The sequence below is a fragment of the Heloderma suspectum genome, chromosome 2 (genome assembly GCF_057233095.1).
Source record: "Heloderma suspectum isolate Gila_16-S chromosome 2, 16-S_ref, whole genome shotgun sequence".
In the NCBI taxonomy this organism is placed as follows: domain Eukaryota; kingdom Metazoa; phylum Chordata; class Lepidosauria; order Squamata; family Helodermatidae; genus Heloderma; species Heloderma suspectum.
In genome coordinates, this window is record NC_139459.1 from 42,988,806 (window position 1) to 43,013,086 (window position 24,281).

General features: G+C 42.7%; 1 protein-coding gene across 2 annotated transcripts in view; it reads left to right on the forward strand.

Annotated features, from left to right (window-relative positions):
* Positions 1–24,281, forward strand: part of CWC27 (CWC27 spliceosome associated cyclophilin) — a 162,329-nt gene that overhangs the window by 103,745 nt on the left and 34,303 nt on the right. Inside the window, exons 12-14 of one of the 2 annotated variants that reach the window (XM_084833321.1) lie at positions 14,299–14,408; positions 16,620–16,723; positions 17,570–17,718. In XM_084833321.1, coding sequence (XP_084689447.1) covers positions 14,299–14,408; positions 16,620–16,723; positions 17,570–17,606 — 251 coding nt within the window. In that variant the 3' untranslated portion in view covers positions 17,607–17,718. Of the gene's footprint in view, positions 1–14,298; positions 14,409–16,619; positions 16,724–17,569; positions 17,719–24,281 lie in introns of those variants that run through there. The other variant, XM_084833319.1, reaches the window with a different exon arrangement.

The window sequence follows — 24,281 nt, forward strand, 5'->3', positions numbered from 1 at the left end:
AAGGTCAAAACCAACACCTTGAATTTGGCCCAGAAAACAACTGGTAACCAGTGCAACTCCTTCAACACTGGAGTGATGTGATCTCGCTGGCGGCTGCCTTTAATCAGGCGAGCCGCCGCGTTCTGTACTAGCTGCAGTTTCTGAACCGTCTTCAAGGGTAACCCTACGTAGAGCGCATTACAGTAGTCTAAACGAGAGGAGACCAGGGCATGTACTACCGATGGGAGCAGATGGTCGGGAAGGAAGGGGCGCAGCCGCCGTATCAGATGGAGTTGATACAGCGCTGTCTGGCTCACAGCTGACATCTGAGCCTCCATGGACAGCTGGGAGTCCAAAATGACCCCCAGGCTACGGACCTGGTCTTTCAAGGGTAGCCATACCCCATTCAACACCAGGTCAACATCCCCTAGCCTCCTCTTGTCTCCCACCAAAAGTACCTCGGTCTTGTCAGGGTTCAGCTTCAGCTTATTCCTCCCCATCCAGCCACTCACCGTCTCCAGCCATTTGGACAGGGATTCTACGGCCAACCTTGGTGAAGATTTGAATGAGAGGTAGAGCTGCGTGTCATCCGCATATTGATGACACTGCACCCCAAACCTCCTGATGATAGCCCCCAGCGGCTTCACATAGATGTTAAATAGCATCGGGGAGAGGATGGAACCCTGTGGCACCCCACAAGTGAGTGGCCACGGGTCCAAAACCTCCTCTCCCAGTGCTACCCTCTGGTACCTGCCGGAGAGGAAGGACCGGAACCACCGCAATATGGTGTCCCCAAAGATCTCCTTTCAAGCTGCATTATTTTCTTTGGCACCTTTGTACAGGGCTGGTTGAGACATGACACACTCAGCTTAATAAACCATCATTTTATTAAGGCATGAGCTTGGGTTGGGGCCATATAGTCTCCCCTTACATGCTAGCATTGGTGCTTTTATCCTGGTTAGTTTAAACCAGGAGTGTGCAGACATGAGATCTGATGGATCTGTTTTATTTTATACTAGGACCTCGAGATACCCCAACCAGAGCAAGATGCAGAATGGTGGCACAGGGAGGCTTCTGTACACTTGGAATTAAGGGTGCCTCTGAGCACATGGTCAGCCCAATAATTTGTTTTCAGGATCCAATTTCATCACACGGTCCTTTCATACATAAATTGACTCCTGGTTGTCCCCCCCCCCCCAAGCTTTCTTAATGTTAGCTGACTGACTTAAGGGGGAGAAGCCTTTTTGTTTTTACTTTTGTTAAACCATTGGAAGTCAGAAATTCTTGCTGATCTATTACAGATCACTGCAAGATCTATAAGTAGGGCCTGATCTATCTTCTGTCCACTCCTGGTTTAAATCACAGTTTCCCATTACACCTAAACCAGAAAACTGGTTTAGTCTTGGCTTACTAACCAGCATATGAAACTGAGATCGGATCAAAGAATCAATGCCCATAAGACAGTGTCATGCCCTCAAACCCCTTAGGAATAAGCACAAAGTTCTGATATACTATATTGGGGCTGGAGAAGTTGTAGGACTTTAATGACAGCTTCTTCATTCCTTGGAATTTATTTCCTATGACCACTGTGCGTCAGCGTCATAGTGTCTTCTGCTTCTACAGCAGCAAAAGCCACCAAAATACAGTTTTCAACCCTCTTTTAACGTTACTTTTGTAATTCTGCTGCCGAAACAGCCCAGGGTTTAAAAAATGCATTAAAATCCCTCTGGCTGCATGATGCAGAGATCTTAACCTAATTTAAACGGGGGTTATTCCGTATGCTATATACCATCTGTAATAAAAACCACAAAGAGCCTTGTGACACACTTAAAGACTAACAAATGTATTATGTCAGAAGCTTTTGAGGTCCAGAGCCATCTTTTTCAGCTGCATTGGTAAAAAAGAGAAAAGTAACAAAAGGAGATATTTGCCGTTGCAAAGTTAACATACTGCCTAATGTGTTGAAGATGGCCAGTAAGGACTGAAGACTGGAGATCTGTAGGGAGTCTATCTACACTATAGGGAGCCAGAGAAGGGACATTCTAGCAGATATAGGCACTGAGGCCAGTGGACATGCAAAGGAATGGATAGGACAAGAAGCACATTCTTGACTTGAACTCTCAGAAGTTAAAGTAGGAGACTGGGGAATCCCAGTGTGAAAGGTGGCAGGTAAAGCAACAGGAACAGAGTGCCAGCATGGGCCATGTTAGGGCCTAGCTAACTATGAGGACAGGAAAGATAAAAAGGAAGGGCTGCTAGATTTAGTGACTCCAGGATTTCTGGAGGGTGTTACCTTAGATATTTTGGCATCTCAAATGAAATATTAAGGCCAACTTTGGCCATGCAACTCAACTAAGGCGGCAATCGTGTGCATAGACAGAAAACAGTCCTATAACTCCCAGCGTTCCCGAGCCAGTCATACTATCTGAGGAATGTTGAGAATTGTAGGAGTTCTTGGACAGAGTTCTTACTGTCCAAACATGCATAGGATTGCACCCTAAGAAGGTTTTAAATTATGCTGTCTGACATTCGACAACTCTTTTTTTACCATTTTCTTTTTTCCCCCATCTGTAATGGTTTACTGTAAGTTAACCTGAGATTTCTGCTGGCCTGGCTTGTCCTGTGTTGGAATGGGAGGGGCCGGGAGCAGTTCTCCTTAAACCCTGTTGTCTAATTTTATTTCTAAATTCCTCTCTTGTGTCTTTGCATTTAAATGTTTGATTCAAATTGGCATCCAATAAAGCCAAACCCTATACAGATGTAAGTTTAGGCAAATGTTCTAATCTGCTTTATAAAGATAAGGTGTCAGTTCCTTTCTGGTGCATTATCAAAACAATGCCTCAGTTGTGCATGGGCAAAATTTAGGCTAGAAAAAGCAACTTGAGCTTTGAAAATAAAGAGGGGATTAAAAACAGTGGTTATTTGAGAAATACCCCAGGCAACTTGGAGGTCACATTCAATCATTTTGAAATTTCAAGAGCCTTCTGAAGCGTTGATGAATTCAATAACAATGACACGAGAGGTTTGCCTGTATATATGTATCTAATGCAGTATGGTGGTGGTGTTTTTTAAATGAGTATTTTTCTTAGAAAATGGAAATGAAATGAGTTTTAAGGCTCAAAAATTACCAAGCACATATACCCTGTTATGGATATTACACGCCCCTGGTACTGTCAGAGGGTGGAGGTGAGAATCTGCTGGAGCAAAAGGACATGGCTTCATTCATTTTAGTAATAACTCCCTTCCACGTCTTTCTTGGCTGCCACTTCAGATGTTAAGCTATCCTTTTGTGTAGAAGATTGACATCAGTCAGTCCATCTCTTTTAGCAGATTGTGGTTCTAGATTGTGAAACTGAGTGTCAGTCCCAGCTTCTGTCAAGTATGGGTGCAGAGACAAAGAAAGCCAGTGACAAGTTTGCATGATTACCACAGCACATTTAAGCCACGTGGGTTGCGGCGCATGCCAGGTAACTTTTGCATATTCAAGCCGCAACTTGTCATGTCAGGCGAACCCAGCAAGGGTGGGTTGTTGGCATGATTAACAACGCCAACGACCCACCCTCACCAGGTTTGAATGACACAACAAGCCGTAGTCACGGCTTGAATATGCAAAATGGCCGCATGCATGCACCGCTAAGCCCTGGGGTTTAATTAACCCACCATGGCTTAGTGTGATATGCAACCCAGCCTAGTGTGGTGTAGTTTTTAGTATCAGACTAGGACAGGGAGACCTGGGTTTAATCCCAGCCATGAAACTCACTTTGTGACCTTAGGTCAGTCGCTTTCTCTCAGCTGCACTTCATCACAAGATTGCTGTAAGAATAAAACAAAGAAAGGGAAGAACCATGTAGCCACCCTGAGCACCTTCCAGGAAGGACTGGATAAAAACATAATAAATAAAATAAGAAAGGGGAAATATGAAGATAGTTTGTAGCCAGAAGGAGAGGTAGCAAGATCAGATTTCACTTGTAAGAACATATGGTGCTGTAGAACAGATGTACTGTATCAGGGCAGTAGCTCATCCTTAGAGTGGATTCCTAACACCAATTAAGCTCATGGTTACTTTCTTAAAAGATAGGCATCTGGAGCCAGATCCACTTGCAAGCCCCATATTTGTTTGAGTCTTCTGATACTGTCTGATCTACTGGGACCTTGATGTGCTAGAGTTTGCTTTCACGTGGTCTCCTGTTGTGGCACTATACTGTGGTCTGGTTTATATATGCTCATCTGGTATTTGGAGATTCTGTTGGTCTGCATGATCACCTTCATTATCTTTTTAATATCATCATAGGGCTGGTTCTTTACAATCCTGTAGTTTTATGACTGTATACTCCTGCACACCTTCTATGGGTTGGCCCATTTATTTTGAGGTTTATGCCTCTTGAAATCAAAACCTCTGATGTTTACTTTAAAACCACCTAGGGTGGTGGTTTTTCCAGCAACCATTTGCGCATTACATTAAATCTCTTCCTTCTTTTAAGGAAAGAAAATAGCCTGGGGCCAGCAATAATTTCACGTTCTCCTTGTAAAAAGGTGCTGGCATTGTTTCAAGATTTATCAACGCTGTCCTATCAGATTACTACATCAGAACGGGATGTGTATGTGAAGAAACCAAGCGCTTAGGGGCAGATCTGAATCATTGTTCCCTATTCAGTGCCAACATACATGTTCATGCCACTATTTTGTTGTCATATTTGACCCACCTTAATCCCAGCAACAATGGTCTTCCCCTCAGATATGTGTGCATTGCACAGAAAGCCGTTCCCCTCTTGGCCCTTAAGAACAGGAAGAGGCAGTATAAATATTGGTCTTACTGTTCTAGAAACTCAGCAAACTCTGAAGTTACCTGAGAAGGCCTTCCTAAGAATGCCCACATTGAGTTTAGGCAGGTACCTACAGGAAACAGGGCTACCTTAGTGGTGATGCTCCCCTCGTCGAACTCCTTGGCTAAGGAGAGGCACCAGGTTTGCTCACTCACCATTACTTCTAGGTTGTTAAGGCCATATTGTTTAGACAAGCCTTTGGTTAATTGTCCTGGCTTTTCCTTCAATTATTGATTGCTATGCTATTATTTTCTCTCTCTCTCTCTCTCTCTCAATTCAAAATTGCTTTAATTTGGTTGGTCTGTTAATATTGTATCAAGGCAGCATAGATGGTTCTTCCTGCCCCACTGCCCTTTTATGCTCAGTACAACTTTCTCACGTAGGTTAAGCAGATAGATGGTGACTGGACTATGGTCGCACAGTGCTTCATGGCTGAATGAGGTTTTGAACCCAGGTCTCCCCAGACCTAGTCTGACATTTTAACTCCTACACCATGTTGGCTGTCATTATAATCTACATTTCCTAGAAAAATAATTTATGGAACTGCTGGGAATAGTAGATGCTCCCCCACTGTACTCTTTATACCCCCCCCCATATTGTTTCAGTTGTTTTAGCAACAAGTGGCATGCAGGGTTGTCTGCCTCTGTTCCAACAACATCAAAATAAATCCAGTAATATACAGGATTAAATTTAACCATTTAATCAAATAGGCCCCTATTGAAATTATAATAAATTGCTCATTCTGCTTCTTGCTTCTTGGAGCCTTTGGAATTTCCTGCAGTAGCAAACGTTTCTGTGTGTGTGTGTGTGTGTGTGTGTGTATATAATTCCAAAAAGGGGAGAGGTAGCTATATTCACAGCTACAGATAAATACAGAATCCTTGTGGCCTTTCCATAAGGAGCAGAATACTCTGTACTGTAGAAGGCTTCAAGGGCAGGTCATCATCAATGGATGCTCTTCCTTATTCATGCAAAATAGATCTATCCCATGTTTCTGTTCAAAACAAGCTTAATTTATACTGGGGGAGAGGCCGGTACCAGTGAGTTTTGGACCAGGATATATGTTGCATCTGCAGATGGCAGCCACCTGAATGAAGGACAGTTGCAGAAGGAACAGACTCAAGGATCAGCAGCCACTTGGGTTAATTTGCTCTTGCCCATGTTGGTTTTACAGGGAAAAAAATGAATTAAAAATTGAAATTTAAAATGTATTGGGTTACTTATGAATATTTTAAGACATGACAACTCAATAGCATATGCTTCCCTTAAGTTATTTTAATTATCAGGGGTTGGGGGAGGATGCATAATAACCTGAAAAATGTTAATTACAACTTTAACAAAATATGACTACTGTTGTATCCATTCCAGTTGCCCAATTTCACTTGTATTGTGTTCATTTATTATGTTACTAATTAATTTTATGAAATGATGCTTTTCTAAAAGTGGAAAATTTTCCGCATAAAAATATAGTCGTGGAAGAATTTCCATCCCACATCACTGGATGTTTCAGTCAGTAAATGCAAGGGGGAGCCTTAGAAACAGCAATATGATTTGTGGAGGCAAGCAGGATTTAAGATTCAGTGTTCCTTCTATTCCTAAGGGCGCAGTCGTATACGTGTTTAGACAAAAAAAGTCCTACAATTCCCAGTGTTCCCCAGCCACCCAAATCTGCAGAAAGGAGCCCATGAATCAAAGGAATATGGATATGGGAGCAAGAAATGTTAAAGTGCTCCAGCCAGCACTAATTCACAGTGGGGCAGGATGGCCCCTTACACATCACCATAAAAGTGGGGACAGATTTGCATAAAATTTGCATATGGTAATTTCTACATATAGATGCACGTTTAGAAATAATGACTCATTTCAATGATAATATGGTACATCTCACCATAGTGGGAAAGATGGTGAACTGTGTGCCTGCTCAGTCCAGAGGCCAACTTAATGGGCAACTTAAAGGCCTATGCTGCTCTTCCTTCTGATAGTTCTTTACCTTTAAACTGGACTTGGCCTGGGCAGCCCTTCAGATAGAGCATGAAGTGACCCGTACACTATGTTCATCAGCTAAGTCCCGCCTTCCAGGTGCCTCCTCCAGGGAGGCTCGGAAGGCAGCAACAAGGGAGAGGGCCTTCTCGGTAGTGGCCCTCCAGTTTTGGAATGATCTCAACGACACTCACCTGGCACCAACGTTGTTATCTTTTCAGTGCCAGGTTAAGACCTTCTCCCAGGCATTCAGCAACATATTATGAGGTTTTAAACAGGTGCTGGATATTTGTTTTTGTTGACTATTTAAAATTGTTTTAGATATATGTGTGTCTCTGTGTAAACTGTTTGTTTATATGTTTGTGTGTAAATGGTTTTATAATGTATTTTAATGGTTTTTAATCTTTGTAAACTGCACAGAGAGCTTCAGCTATTGGGTGGTATTAAAATGCAATGAATGAATGAATGAGAGCATGCCTTCAAAAAGAAGACTGTCCTCTGACAGCTGTTCCAATAGAGGACTTTCCTCTGTAAAGTAGGATACTGTACAGGAAGAGAAATTCAGAGAAATTTTCATTAAATAACACTTGCACTTGCTTGAATGGCGTTATGTTATGTAGCAGTTGTCTTAGATTATTCCCTAATGAAGAGGGATTCTCAAAACATGTTGTGGCAATGTTTTATAAAAGTTAGGCAATAAATATAGGTTGTCCCAGATGCTTCTGTTCCCTTTCTTCATTGTTGCTATGGTTAATGGCCCTAATATTTCATACTGTTTGGACAAGTACAGATTGAATAGCACCTGATTTTTTAAAAGATTAAAAATATATAGCTTTAGATCAAGAATCAGAGCTGCTATAATTTCAGTCTGTGTAATTACATCTAGATTTTGACTTAATAATTTGATCATCAAAGGGCCTTAAAAAACAAAAGGAATGAGGGGCACTTCTCCAGATATTGCTTTCCTCCTTTGTCTAAAAACTAGTTTATTCACATTATGTATGAAATATCTGTTGAATTTTTTTATATGGGACATTCTACCATTTTTTTCAACATGTGGTGACTGTGTCTTAATTTTTACAGCTCTCTCTATACGCTTTTTGTAGATACTTGCTGTCCCAAGGGGAAATAGTCTGCTAGTATATAGTGCATGTCAGTTGAGACTTCGTAAATATGAAGTAGAAGTGTGGATGAGAGTATATTTACCACCTTTTTCTATTTGGTGCAACTTGCTTTCTCCCTTAGGTCTTGTGATGTTCATTTTCTTAATTGACATCAGGGTTCATTATAGATTTACTAATCTGAAACCATAGTGCATTGCTTTCCCCCTATAATTATCCTTCATTTGATCTTCCATTAGTGTCATTTTATTCAGTTTTCTGCACCCCATAATTGCGTAAAATCATGCCTCAAGTATCCTTCTCTATTTTATAGATGTTTAAAAACACTGCATTACAGTTAAGTCTTCCTTCGCAGAATAATTAGAGTTTTATTCAAAAGGTAAATAAGCCAGTAAAATCAAGAAAATTACTACATTATGAAAGCATTTATTCAGTATAATAGCATTCCGAGCAATAATTTCAGTTTTCTATACACATTTTTTAAAATATTAATTTTTCTAAAGTACAGATCACAAAAACAAATAGCAAATACCTTCCCAATGTTACATTCTTATAAAAAGGCTGTTCAGAGTGGTCCAGTGGACCATAGTTTATTAAACTAGGAGTGAGATGTGTACTGGCACGCCCACTCCTTGCCCCACCCCTTTCTTTTGTATACCCAGCTTTGGTGAAGCTTTCCTGATTTTTTAAACCACAATCCTGATGACAGCTGAACTGGGAAACTGTAGTTTAACGGGCTCCCTTAAAAACCAGGATATCCAAACCATGAGCTATTGAACAAGGATCATTTTACCTGAACTGGGACTGAAAATTCCAATATAAAATAAAAGGTGGCCATTTGTCTCCTTATTTTTCTGAGACACATATTCCATGCTGTCAATTCACTTTATCAGTCAATTCCTCCATCTCAGCAGTTTCAAAAACTAGGATGCTGTCCCATAATTGTTGAAATAGAAATATGCTTCCAGGGCCAATCACATAATATTTTTGCTGCAACCAAAATATTCCTTAATAAATTTGGAAGTCCAAGAAACTCCAAAATGTAACAACAATATTAAAAGATTCAAAGCTTTATCTTTGACTTCTTATTTATCATTTGTGTCCAGAAAAATTGAGTAAATGAATGACTCATTATACTTGATTCACTTCTGCAACAATTACCTAAATAGCATATTGATTTTCGCACTGTAAACCTTTTTGTTACTTCTATTCTTTCTCTACCTATTAGCAAGATGAAATCTGTTTACAGTTTTAGAAATGTGCTTTTCCTTGTTGCAGCAATTTGTGGCTTCCTCCGCCAAAAAGACACGACAAAACAAGAAAGCCATCAATAGTTACCATTCAGCGTAAGAGCAGCAGCCAGTTATAACAGCTGGAAAGGCAGTGCCTGGAGGCAGCATCATTCAACATTCTGTAGGGCTAGTCTTGGGTGCTAAATAAAAGAGTAAAATAGATTAAGACTAAGTATTGCTGAAAATTGGGAACCTGAATCCAGTCTTGCAAATAAAGGAAACATTTTTCTCATATCTTATCACCAGTCGTCTGTATAATCTCTTGGTCTTGTGCTGGTCTTAATGTATTGAATACTGAACCATATGATTTCAAACCTAATTCTTCTCAGTTACTTATCACCTTTGGTGAATGCACTGTATTACTTTATTACATTTGCATTTCTTTCCTATGTTCTGTGAACAGGAACTCTGATAAAGCGTTCTTTCCCATGTTCCCTCCTTCCTTCAACTATATTGCTTTAATTGCCCATATAGACCCTCACCTCCTTCATGGATCACTGCCTTGTTGTGGTGAAGGGGCTTGCGTAACTCAGTGAAGCCATAAGCTGTGCCGTGCAGGGCCACCCAAGATGGACAGGTCATGGTGGAGAGTTCTGACAAAATGTGGTCCACTGGAGAAGGAAATGGCAACCCACTCCAGGATTCTTGCCAAGAAAACCCCATGGAACGTATCAAAAGGCTTAAAAATATGACGCCGGAAGATGAACCCTTCAGGTCGGAAGGTGTCCAATATACTAATGGGGAAGAGCAGAGGGAATTTCCAAGTAGCGCCAGAAAGAGCGAAGCGGCTGGGCCAAAGCCGAAAGGACACTCAGTTGTGGATGTGTCTGGTGGTGAAAAGAAAATCTAATGCTGTAAAGAACAATAATGTTTAGGAACCTGGAATGTAAGGTCAATGAATCAAGGTAAGCTGGAGGTGGTCAAACGTGAGATGGCAAGACTGAACATCGACATCTTGGGAATCAGCGAACTCAAATGGACAACCATGGGCGAATTTAATTCAGGTGACCATTATATCTACTACTGTGGGCAAGAATCCCTTAGAAGAAATGGAGTAGCACTCATAGTCAACAAAAGGGTGGGAAAAGCAGTACTGGGGTACAATCTCAAAAACGACAGAATGATCTCAATACGAATCCAAGGCAAACCATTCAACATCACAGTAATTCAAGTCAGTGCCCCAACCACTGACGCTGAAGAAGCTGAGGTTGATCGATTCTATGAAGACCTACAACACCTTCTAGAACTAACACCAAAAAACTATGTCCTCTTCATCATAGGGGATTGGAATGCTAAAGTAGGAAGTCAAGAAATCACCGGGATAACAGGCAAGCATGGCCTTGGTGTACAAAATGAAGCAGGACAAAGGCTAATCGAGTTTTGCCAAGAGATCACACTGATCATAGCAAACACTCTTTTCCAACAGCACAAGAAGCGACTCTACACATGGACATCACCAGATGGTCAATATCGAAATCAGATTGATTATGTACTTTGCAGCCAAAGATGGAGAAGCTCTATACAGTCAGTCAAAACAAGACCTGGGACTGTGGCTCAGATCATGAGCTTCTTATTGCAAAATTTCGGCTTAAATTGAAGAACGTAGGGAAAACCACGAAACCATTCAGGTATGACCTCAATTGTATCCCTTATGAATATACAGTGGAGGTGAGGCATAGATTTCAGGGATTAGACCTGATAGACAGAGCGCCTGAGGAACTATGGATGGAGGTCCATAACATTGTTGAGGAGGCAGGAACTCAATCCATCCCAAAGAAAAAGAAATGCAAGAAAACAAAGTGGCTGTCTGATGAGGCTGTACAAGTAGATGAGGAAAGAAGGGAAGCAAAAAGCAAGGGAGAAAGGGAAAGATATACCCAACTGAATGCAGAGTTCCAGAGAATAGCAAGGAGAGACAAGAAGGCCTTCTTAAATGAACAGTGCAAAGAAATCGAAGAAAACAATAGAATGGGAAAGACTAGAGAAAATAGAGACTAGACTTCAAGAAAATCAGAGATATCAAGGGAATGTTTTGTGCAAAGACAGGCATGATAAAGGACAAAGAAGGCAGGGATCTAACAGAAGCAGATGAGATTAAGAAGAGCTGGAAAGAATACACAGAACTATACAGGAAAGATCTTAATGTCCCTGATAGCCATGATAGTGTGCTCACTGAACTTGAGCCGGACATCCTAGAAAGTGAAGTCAAGTGGGCCTTAGAAAGCATTACTAACAACAAAGCTAGCAGAGATGACAGTATTCCAGCTGAGCTATTTAAGATCCTAAAAGATGATGCTGTTAAAGTGCTGCACTCAATATGCCAACACATTTGGAACACTCAACAGTGGCCACAAGACGAAAAGGTCAGTTTACATTCCAATTCCAAAGAAGGGCAATGCCAAAGAGTGTTCAAACTACCGTACAATTGCACTCATTTCACATGCCAGCAAAGTTATGCTCAAAATCCTACAAGCTAGGCTTTAGTAGCATGAGAACCGAGAATTACCAGAAGTACAAATTGATTTATTGTGTGTTGTTTGGTTTTAATTTTTGTGAACCGGCCAGAGAGCTTTGGCTATTGGGCGGTATAGAAATGAAATAAATAAATAAATAAATACAAGCTGGGTTTCGAAGAGGCAGAGGAACTAGAGATCAAATCGCCAACATTCGCTGGATCATGGAGAAAGCAAGAGAATTCCAGAAAAACGTCTATTTCTGCTTCATTGACTACACTAAAGCCTTTGATTGTGTGGATCACAACAAACTCTGGCAAATTCTTAAAGAGATGGGAGTACCAGACCACCTTACCTGTCTCCTGAGAAACCTGTACGTGGGTCAAGAAGCAACAGTAAGAACCGGACATGGAACAACCGATTGGTTCAAAATTGGGGAAGGAGTACGACAAGGCTGTATACTGTCGCCCTGCTTATTTAATTTATATGCAGAGTACATCATGAGAAACGCCGGGTTGGATGAATCACAGATCGGAATTAAGATTGCCGGGAGAATTATCAACAACTTCAGATATGCAAACGATACCACCCTAATGGCAGAAAGCGAAGAGGATCTCAAGAGCCTCTTGTTGAGGGTGAAAGTGGAGACTGCAAAAGCTGGTTTGAAACTCAACATTAAAAAAACGAAGATCATGGCATCTGGCCCCATCACTTCCTGGCATATGGAAGGGAAAGAAATGGAAGCAGTGACAGATTTTACTTTCTTGGGCTCCAAGATCACCGCAGACGGTGACTGTAGCCATGAAATTAAAAGATGCTTGCTCCTTGGGAGGAAAGCTATGGCAAACCTAGACAGCATAGTAAGAAGCAGAGACGTCACCTTGCTGACAAAGGTTCGTCTAATCAAAGCTATGGTTTTCCCAGTAGTAATGTATGGCTGTGAGGGATGGACTATAAGGAAGGCTGAGTGCCGAAGAAATGATGCTTTAGAGGTGTGGTGCTGGAGAAGACTCTTACGAGTCCCCTGGACTGCAAGGAGGTCAAATCAGTCAGTCCTAAAGGAAATCAACCCTGAGTGCTCATTGGAAGGACAGATACTGAAGCCGAAGCTCAAATATTTTGGCCACCTAATGCAAAGAGAAAAGAACGACTGAACAACAACAACAATAGACCCTCAAATAGCTTTCTTTGCACACTTCTTATGTACCTTTTATAACCTTGAATCTTTCCAAGGTTTGAAGAAGTCATTCAGATTTTAAATTCATTGTATTAATATCAGGCATAGTAACAAATCTGAGTGACTTACCTTCCGGTCAGTTGGGTGGCCAAACTGAGTTCTGGAGAGGGCAGAGAGGAAAGGAGTTATAGGAAGGATGACCTGAGTTTGTTGGCCAAATTAAAGCTAAGTGAAGGTCCACGTTTAAGGACTGAGGAACTAGGCTAAAGCTGACAAAGTGTATGTCTGCCAGAAGAATGGTACATTGTCTACAATTTGAAAATGGGTTTGTAAAAATGCCTAATCCACAGCATTCAGATTGATTATGTGAATTAGCACGCATACACAGTTTTAAACATTCAGGATAGGACAGGAAGACTAACATGAGTTTAAGGGACAGGGCCACACATGTCAGCCCGCCATCCTCATGCACACTGACCTCACCCCCGTAGTCCTTACCTCCCCAGGTTGAAGTCAGCAGCAGGATTTGTGATGAGGAAGCCTGATAAAGCAGGGTTCCCAGTCATGAAGGCGCTTACTCACATTCAAGCAATACGAGTACAAGCCTGCTGCAGACCTCCACATTCAACACAGGGAGGTCATGGACTGGCGTGTGCAGCCCCATCCCTCATACTCATGTTAGTCTTCTGTATTCAGGCATAATTCATTCATAATGCCTGAATGGGGTTGCAAACCAGGAAGGCCAACTAGGTTGAACTGAGGCTTAGCCTCACTACTTGTGTTCCTAGGCTCCTCAAAAGAATCATGCTTTAGCTTGCCTTTATGTTGCATTTACAGATAAAGATGATGGCAGAATTCTGGGAATTTCATTTCATTTTCTTCTCCTGTGTTGATTTATTTCAGCATTTATAAGCTGCTTTTCTGTGATACAATCAAACTGACGGTGGCTGAGGGCCAATTTCCTGTGTTCTTTTCAGCCACTTGGCATTTAAGAGCTCACACGTCATCTCGTTTTGTGAGGAGTGTAATGGTGAAGGAAGAGAATTGCACAATATCACAACTCACTTTCTGTGAATAGAGAACTCCATCAGTGTCTTGCTAACAGTGATGTTGTACAAGTTTCCTGTTCTAATATTATACTGTTCACTTGTCAGTTGAATGAGTTCTTACAAGCACAAATAAGCAGCTCACTTATTAAATAAATAAATAAACCATAAGACTCTCTCTCAACATTGTGTTTAGGTTTTTACTTAATATTTCACCAGTCTCAAATATGTACTGAGTAGCTTCTAGCATCAGAAACCCAGTGTCTGGCCTTTTTTTCTTTTTTTTTAGCAATTCCTAATTCCTGATTGGTAATTTCTGTTATCTAGGCAAACTGTATTTTCTAATGTGTACACGTGTCGAATGCCTAATTTGCCAGTATTAATAAAGAGGTGATTTATAGAGTCATATTTTTGTTTCTAAATGCAGAGGAGGAGGCTGCCCCAAACAGCATTGTTGCAGAATATCTTGAAGAGAAAAAGAAATATGAACAATTGAGGAAGCAACAGGCGAAGAAAGGGTCTTCTCGTGAAGATCAGGTATAGCTGAATATCATAAAACCAGAATGTTTTTTTAAAAATCCATAGTTCAATAGGCCAGAAAGCTTACCTTTAAATTTTGTTAATGTTTAATTGTGCATGCTGAAAACATAGGGGTTCACATCCATCAGTGTTCTTCAAACTGTTGGGGGGAAATGCTGTTTGTTTGTTTGTTTGTTTGTTTGTTTGTTTGTTTGAAAAAATTATGAACCGCGCCATCATCCCAAAAAGAATTTCAAGGCAGTGTACATAAAACAACCCAAAAACAATACAATATGATGTTATACAATATCATATATGTTCCTAAACTATGCCAGGCTGCTATTTGGTCACAGCCATCCATATTTGTCAAGTATTATGCCCTGGATGTTCAGGTTTGAGCAGTGCCTTTTTTGGACAGGCTCTTCTGAACTCTGTTATTGCCTTTTGCCACCTGCCTTTCCACCAGTTAAGTCAGCTTGCTTTTCTCCCATATGTGGGATAGAGCAGAGACCACAAAGAAGAAAAACAGGTTTCATGGTTCTTCCAGTGGTCATCTGGGCAGTCACACATCCCACCTTCCTTCCCACTGCAGACATCATTTTGACCTGCTCTCATTCTGGTGCTTCCTTGTATAGCTGCTGTGGCAGTCTGTTAGGAACTGAGTGGGAAGGCAAGGGTTCCTCAAGGAGAAGAAGATCAGTAGCAGTAGTCAGATGTCCCTGCAAAATAGTTTGCCCATTCCTATAGTTTCCTGCATTATATAATAACAGGTGAAGAGTGTGTTTTAGGATGTGCTCAAATTCACTAGGGATGTATGTGAATTTTGTTTTTGCTTGCAGAACATGCGAGCATTCCCCGTTTGAAACTCCAAATATGAGTGCGAGCACGTATCCGCTGAAAATATTCATAAATTGTCAAAGACATGCTCGCATTCATCTCCTTCCCAATTCCCAGTTCATTTTGCACGAATTTCCTAATGTGTGCAAATTTCCTCAGACTGAATCAGCCCTGCTTTAGTCAGTGGAAGAAATTTGCGCAAATTTGAAATTTGCATAACTATCATGTTTGCTTGCTGCTCGATTTGTGCAAGATTCCCATTCACACAATGCAAGCAGGGAACAGGAATCGGGCACAAGATAATGTTTGGCGAATCCTAGCAATTCACTCACCCTCTACAATTCATTCAGGGCAACAATAAGGCCGAATAGCTGTGTGACCAGCAGTGACTCAATACAACGACTGAATGAATTGACTGTGCACCCTAGAATGTCTTACAGAATCCTCTGGAACACTCAGGGATTCCTTGGCAATCAACTCAGTGGAGCAAAAGTTATCTGAATGAAGTACCTTTGAAAACTACTGTAATAAATTAATTTTCTGCACATGTGCATGCACACATACAACACACAACCAAACTGTTAACAATGCAGTTTATGTTACATGAAACATACGTGTAACCTCCAGTGGATGCATAATGGCTGCAATATAAAGCTCTGTAAATATCTGCACACAGACCTTTGGAAGAACATGGGCAGAGTTCCAGAGGATTCTTCAATAGGATTTCTCAATCCTTCAATAGACTTGAGTAGCATTTTCCAGCTAATAAGATAAGAAGGCAGTCCTGCTTGCATGGAGATTTGTAGGCGTGTTGGACTGCTGGAAAGTTCCCTGGAGCTACATGAATTGAGGCACATGGAATTGGATTGAGGCAAATGAAGTGGCATATAATACCTGGAGGAATAATGTATTTTACAAAATTTTGATATCTCCGTTAATATTTTATTATACATTCATAAATAAGCAGAACTTTTTTAAAAAAAACCCAACACTAAGGTATTTCATGAGCTCATTTCATAATACATGTCATTACATCATGTCATTACATCAATTCCATGCGCAATAATCTAATTTGCACGACACACTGGGCTCACTGTGGGTTATTTAACCCACAGTGAGCTACAGTGCATGCCAGACGCCATTTTGAATATGTAACCCCCGCTGTTTAACCCTCGCATAACACCCAATGGCCAGGTTTGGACAACATGCCACAAACCCATCGGAGGTTGTATATTCAAAATGCACCTGGCAAGTCCTGCAGCTCATCATGGGTTAAATGAGCTTCAGTGAGCCCAGCAGTTGATAAGAACTGGGCCCTAGAGTGGTTGTGTAGTTAGGACTGAAAGGTATGGTGAACTGGGCAAGTTTTCAGCAATCATTTTTTAATTTCAGACATTGGCTTTACTGGACAGATTCAAATCAAAGCTAAACCAGGCAATAGCAGAAACTCCTGAAAATGAAGTGTCTGAACCTGAAGTAGAAGATGATGAAGGATGGTAAGGACCTTTTGAATTCAAACAACATTTGCCTAGGGGAAATATGATTGTAGACCTTTCCAGATAAATAGCTTCAACGGCTAAAACACCTTTTAAAGTTTCACAGGCTTAAAACAAACAGTGTCAGGATGGAACCCAGGCTCCTTGGTTTGGTTTCAGATTCTGAGTCAGATCTGGAGGCAGAGCTAGAAGAAGCCCAGAGAGCGGGGCAGGAAATTCCCCAAGACTCCAGGACTCAGGGAAGAAGCTTCCCAGGTGCTTATCGAACATGAGGTCCAGGTTCAGAGACTGTCTCCTCCTCCCCCCCCCCCCCGCATGGGAACTCAGCCTTTGTCAGAGGGGGAGGGAGTACAGGAATTGACAGATCCCAGAGTCTGCCGCAGAACTAAGTGGGCAGAGTTGAGAGGAGGTGGAAGGCAGTCTGCACATCAGAAGTTGGGTCAGAAAGACCCTCCCTGAAGGAGTCCAGTAAAAGCCTGTTTGTCACATTGGGAAACTGTTCGTTTAGTTGATAGGCAACTGCCTTGCTTTGTTTAGCTAATTAAGCTTAGAGGACGGCTCCTAGGCTTCACAGGCGCTACAGGTGTGAAGAGGTGTTTTTACTGAATAAAGACTTCGAGGATTACATAGCGAGTCTCTGTTGCCGCACTATTCAGGGTGAGGGGGGGGGGGGCTTGGAATCTTGACCAACAGTTTACAGTTAAGTGTGAATGCTGGATTGCCCAGAAATGAAGCTTGCACAGCATATTTTACACATCTTTGGGACCTCACTAGGTTATTGGAGGAGCTAAATGATATAGGAGCTAATGATGTAGGATCATTAAAGTTTTTTCTCTCTTCATGCAGTATGGTATTCTCTGGCTTCTCTTGCATAAAAATATGAATCTCAGATTTATAAACACATCTCCAAAATCGGAGAATCAGAAATATGTCTGGAATAAATTACATTGGTTTCTGGGAGACTTTGCATCACAGGTTTCTCACACACCAACAAGGTGAGCTGTATACATGTGCAGTAGCTCTCGCAAACCCTGTTCTTTCCCAGTTAAAATTCCAAGTGGGAATTTAAAAAGCAGTCTGGGGATTCTGTGGAAGGAAATGATAATAGGAAATAGCTAAAATACACTTGTGTATGTGGTGCCATAAACATTCTACTTAGGCCTCATTTGAATTTCAGTATTAAGCATGGTTAACTTCATTTTGATAGATTCAGATTAGGATAATCCAACTTTGATTCTGAATTTAGAAGTAAATGTTGTTGAAGTCATTGAAATGAGTAGAACTCACTTCCAAGTATATGAGTTAGATCCAGATTAAGTTAGTTGCACTTAGGTCCCACTGAAATCCATGTGAAAAGTTAGCAACAACTTCTAGAGCTATCCTAGGTATAGCAGTGGCTCAGGGTAAAGTAAGAGATCATCTGCCACTTTGAAAACCCTGCTGGATTGTACCAGCCAGGGCAGGTGTTGGGGGATGTGACCTTACCTTTTTTCATTGCCATTGGTTTCAATGGGAGGAAAAATATCTACACCACCTCCAGGCTGGCATATCCCCCTCACATTCTTGGGGGAATGAATGGGCCTTGGATCCAGCCCATGCAAAGCCTCATTTTGTTCTGCCCATGCAAAGCCCAATTCTGGGCCTAGTGCTGACTAAAACACCAGTAGCAGTAGATCTACACCATGGGTGGGCAACACACAGGCCTCGTGCAGCCCCTGCTGCCTCCCCCCCCCCCCCAGTGTGGCCAGTGCCACTGAAATTTGCGGCAGTGGAAAAATCATTGGCAGTTTACTGCTGATTTTTTTTTTTGGCAGAATATCACTACAGAAGGCTAAAATGGCCCAGTTTGGCTAAACATCAAGCTAAATTGAACCATTTTACCCTTTTTTCCACCAAATATCAGCAGCAAATTGCTTGTTTTTTTGCCACAGGCAGGAAAATGACCCAGGGACCCCCCAAAGTTGCCCACCCCTGATCTACACCCATGGAGCTTGTCTACCCCATCCTATTTCCCTCCAAGTTGTAGATCTCTGGATTAGGACTGTGTTCTTAGTTCCCATTGAAATCAGTGGGATTTAAGCGCAACTTGAATCCAACCCTACGTATTTAGAATGAAATTTTGGTCATCTCAATCTCAAAGTACTCTGGTTCCACCAGTAGCCTCCTTTTCTGACACTGTTGTTCAAATCACATCTAATGACCAAAACATGGGTTGGCCATCAAGGCCATGTCTTGGGATTGTGCATGCCCTTTTCCCCACACTCTGATTCCCTCCCTTCCTGGTTCAAGCTAATTTTAGTTGCATGATGTACAGATTGGATCACTTGCTATTTTTATTTATTTATTTATTAAATTTATTAATCGCCCATCTGGCTGGTCACCCAGCCACTCTGGGCAATGTACACCATATAATAGAACAGTTTAAAACAATAAAATTCTACAATAAAAACATTTTCTAAAATACCCTAACCCACCCCAAATGCCTGCCTGAACAACCACGTTTTTAATGCACGGCGGAAGCTCATTAAAGAGGGGGCATGGCGGAGTTCCCTAGGGAGGGAGTTCCACAGGGGGGGGGCCACCACAGAAAAGACCCTCTCTCTCGTCCCCACCAGTCTAGCTGTCCTGGCTGATGGGTCAGAAAGAAGGCCATCTGAGGCTGATCTTGTGAAGCGGCCTGTGTGGTGTTGCTGGAGGTGCTCCTTAAGACAGGCTGGGCTGGAACCATATAGGGTTTTAAAGGTCAAAACCAACACCTTGAATTCGGCCCGGAAAACAACTGGTAACCAGTGCAACTCCTTCAGCACTGGAGTGATGTGATCTTGCCGGCGGCTGCCTTTAATCAGGTGAGCTGCCGCGTTCTGTGCCAGCTGCAGCTTCCGAACCCTCTTCAAGGGTAACCCCATGTAGAGCGCATTACAGTAGTCTAAACGAGAGGAGACCAGGGCATGTACTACCGATGGGAGCAGATGGTCGGGAAGGAAGGGGTGCAGCCGCCGTATCAGATGGAGTTGATACAGCGCTGTCTGGCTCACAGCTGACACCTGAGCTTCCTTGGACAGCTGGGAGTCTAAAATGACCCCCAGGCTGCAGACCCGGTCTTTCAAGGGTAGCCATACCCCATTCAACACCAGGTCAACATACCAAAAGTACCTCGGTCTGTCAGGGTTCAGCTTCAGCTTATTCCTCCCCATCCAGCCACTCACCGTCTCCAGACATTTGGACAGGGATTCTACGGCCAACCTTGGTGAAGATTTGAATGAGAGGTAGAGCTGCGTGTCATCCACATATTGATGACACTGCACCCCAAACCTCCTGATGATAGCCCCCAGCAGCTTCACATAGATGTTAAATAGCATCGGGGAAAGGATGGAACCCTGTGGCGCCCCACAAGTGAGTGGCCACGGGTCCAAAACCTCCTCTCCCAGTGCTACCCTCTGGTACCTGCCAGAGAGGAAGGACCGGAACCACCACTATACGGTGTCTCCAATGCCCAACCCCTCCAGGTGGTCCAGGAGGATACCGTGGCCAACAGTATCAAAAGCCACTGAGAGGTCAAGGAGAACAAGGAAGGAGCATTCACCCCTATCCAGAGCCCTACTTGCTACTTGATCCTTTTTTAATTGACCTTTTAAATTACCTTTTGCATGCAATGCATGTGCTCTGTCACTGAGCTATGGTCCCTCCCTTTACTGTTTGAAGTGGGTTTTCTTTTCTGGTTAAGACGCAAACCACAGTTTGTCCAATTTGGATGTCATAGCAAGCTGTGCTAGCCTGAACTAGGAAGTGAGGGAGGGAACTAGAGTGTACAAGGGCAAAAGAAGAGAGTACAAGCCTGAGGCACAGCCCTGATGATCAAATCATGGTTTAGCTCAGGGGTGCAGAACCTCTTTCAGCTCTGGGGCTGAATTCCATTTCAGAAAAGCTTTCCGAGGCTGCATTCCAGTGGTGGGTGGAGCCAAAGCAAAAGGGGCAAGGCCAGAATACCCCAAGTACCAGCATATTATACCTTAAAAGTCTTACCAACAGTAACTGATACTTGGGAGAGACATTTCAAGCTTTTAGAATGGGGAAAAAACTGCACAAAAGCCAGGAAACCACCAAATGATTGGTGGCTGGGGAAGAGGTGGCATGGCTTTCTGGGAAGCCCCGACAGGTCAGGTTGGGACTGCTAGAGGACCAGATTTGGCCTCTGAGCCTGAGGTTCTGCATCTCTGGTTTAGCTGCTACGTGTGAACCAAGCAGGGGAGTTGTTCCTTTAGTTGGAAATGCCTAGCTTCACAAAGGCTATTTTTAATAGGGATAAATGTATAAGTAATAACTTGTTTCATGTCATAATGTACTGTAACATTTGAAAGGTCTGTTTGGTAGTTAAATAGGCTACAGTTTGTGCTAGCAAGATTTTTTTCCACCAATACTATTTAAAAATCAAAAGAAAACAGCGTTAAATATTTATTAGAAGACAAAACACGTAGGTGATGCTGGAGACATAAGGCCTTGAGCTGACATGTTAAGAATAACAATTCTTGCTTCTTTGTACGCTTCATGTGTAAAGGACACAAATGTCCTCCTAGTGTTGTCCTAAAGACTTTGCTTGCCAAAGGATGCCTATATTTGGTACCTGTTAGTCAGAGAAAACTGAACGTAGATGTGGATGTAGTTAAATGATCCATGCAATTTGTATCTATTTTTGTTGAATCCTTGAATTGTAGCGTATCTGTGAGGTAGCAGTAAGGAAGAGAGGCCACTTGATAAATTATTTGCAGCTACTGTGAAAATCTTCACTGTGTTTGTGATTTTTTGCTCTTAAGGATCTTCGCAGGCTTTAGTTCATGTGCTGTATTTCCTATGTGGTTATTTTGATGATAAAGGAAGGGGAAATCATATGGTTGCTTGCTGCTGAACTAACTTTTGTTTTGCCACAAATTAGTAGAATGATGAGACTGATGTTTAATCCTCAATGACATCACATTGTTAATATGATTTTTCCCCTCTCCTTTTCAAACAAGTGGACTTGTCAGATGGTTAAACTAAATAAAATCAAAGTACTGTTGAGCAGAAATTTGGTAAACCTTTACTCAGCAATCATCATATGAACAGATAATGTTTGCACACAGCTCTGCTGGAGTTGAACCATAGAACTTTTATTCTTCCCCTTTAAACCTCTGCCACTGAGACACAGCCAGCCCCGCAGCAAGCTCTGAGGCAAAAGAGCACACGCACCACGTCACGCCACCCCACCCCCTTCCCGCTGTTGTGTCATGCTCCCCTTCTCTTTTACCGTGTTGCGCTCCCCTTCCCACCACCACATCATGCCCCTCCATCTCCTTCCCCTTCCCTTTACCACATCATGCCTCCCCATTATCTTTACTGATGTCAGCCGCATGCCCAGAGGAAGCAGCTGATGGGGCTTTTCAGAGAGCCGGCTATGCCAAAATGCCATAGGGGGCTTTCCTCAGAGCCAAGCCTGGGAGGGGTGTCCTTGGAGATTGCTGCGGCAAATGCCACGGTGGGGAGCAACTGACAAGCTGTCCAGAGCACCCACTGGAAGCAGGCGGGGGGCCTCCTAGCAGCTCCTACTGCTCCTCCACCTCATGGAAGGGACAGTTGTTAAACTATAGACACGAAAGAAGGACGCTTGACTTTCCCCCATAAATTATATTGTTGCTGCTGTTTTACTGGAGTTATGTAGAATTTCAGTCTGGTTGAGTAGATGATCTTTTGATCGACAGTGTTAAGAGTTCTGAGTTACAATTTCCATGAAAACTGAGGTAGCATTTTCTTTCTTGAAGATCCTCTCTATTAGTTATAAAGTTGTATGTTCAGTTTGTATCAGGGCAATTAATGTGTAGAATTATGTGTGTCAGCCCATGGTGGCTTTTCAGGAATATAAACCTAGTAAAGGGACGGGGCCTTTTTCTGCCTGAGGTCCACATTCCCCATTCCAGGGGGTACATGCCAGAGGTGGATGGGTCTGGTTCCAAAACTGAGCAGGGCTGGTCCCAACCCATATTTTGTTTTTCTCTGTCCCTACCACCCCCCTTTGTGTCTCTCTCTGTCATTGGTGTCAATAGAGGGATCTAAAAGCCTAATTGCTGTGTGGAAAGTGATGGGCGGGAGTTGCAGCTGTGGAGGAAGGGGCAAATTCTCCTCATCCTGCAACACACACCCCAGTTGATGGGGGGGGGACGAGTATGCAGCCATTAGGCTTTAAAGAAAACTCTGTTGGTGTCAATGGAGGCAGAGGGGGCATTAGGAGGAGAGGCAGCTGAAAGGGGAAGGAGAGAGAAAGAGAGAAAGGGGAAAGAGGGAAAGAAACTGGAGGGAAAGGGTACAGAAAACGTGAGGATGGGATATAGACAGAGAGAGCACCCACATACATAGTACACATGGAGAGAGCACAGACGTTCATGGGACACAGAGAGAGAGTGCATGCATGGGATAGACAGTACCTGTGAATGAAACAGAGAGAGTGCACGTATGAACATGGGATGCGCACACATACACACACACACACAGAGTATGAATGAGTGAATGAGACACGGTAGGGAGAAATGAATGCAACAGAGAGTGCACGTGGACAGAGAGGAAGTGCATGCATGGGGGACAGAGAGGGGTGGATATGCATAGGAACAGAAAGAAGGGGTGCACGGGGGACAGGGGTGCATGGGGGACAGGGGTGCATGGGGGAACGAGAGTGGGAGCACATGTGCATAGGAGCAGAGAAATGGGGCACACGCAGAAGGGACACACAGAGAGGGTGAGGGAATGGGACAGAGTGACTGTATCGCCCCTTTCCGTTGGCCATGCTGGCTGTGGAGTTGGAGTCCAACAACATCTGGAAGACCACAAGTTGCCCACCTGGCAGGGTCTCTGTGCATCCATCTAATTGTGGCCAGGAAGTTGATGGGTTTGCTTTGCCATCGCTTCTGTGGATATATTTTACCTAACCTATGGTCTCCAAAATTTTTCCCCTGGGGGGCTCACATGTTCTCTTTGTTATCACTGTCCTCTCTCATGAGAGTGAGATACTATTGATGGTATATTTTGAAGAGAGCTTTGGCATTTGGGTGGTATAGAAATTAAATGAAATCAAATGAATATATACATACATACATACATTGACAGAACCTAATAAACACGCTCCTGCCACAGTTCCCTCCCTTTGCCCAAACTGGCAAACTATGGCTTGTGCTTGTCCTGGAAACCAGGATTGGAAACTAGGATCAAACCATGGTTTCTAATCCTGGTTTGCAGGGCAAACAGAAGCCATAGTTTGGGCAGACTATGGTTTGCCACAAGCCACAAAATGAGGGAGGGAATCGTGGTGCACAGTCATGGGGAGGAGGGAGCATGCAAGTCTGGAAATCCTTTCTAAGGGCTTATTCATGTAGTGCCAAACTGATGTTTGGGATTTGTCTGAACCAGCTCATGGCCTGACATAAACTGTAATAAGCATATGTATAAACTATAAAAGGAGAAAACAGATTTCAACTTCATTCTTGCTACACTGGAGTAAGTGGCTTCAGGACTGTGTCATTCAGAATCGTAGTAACCT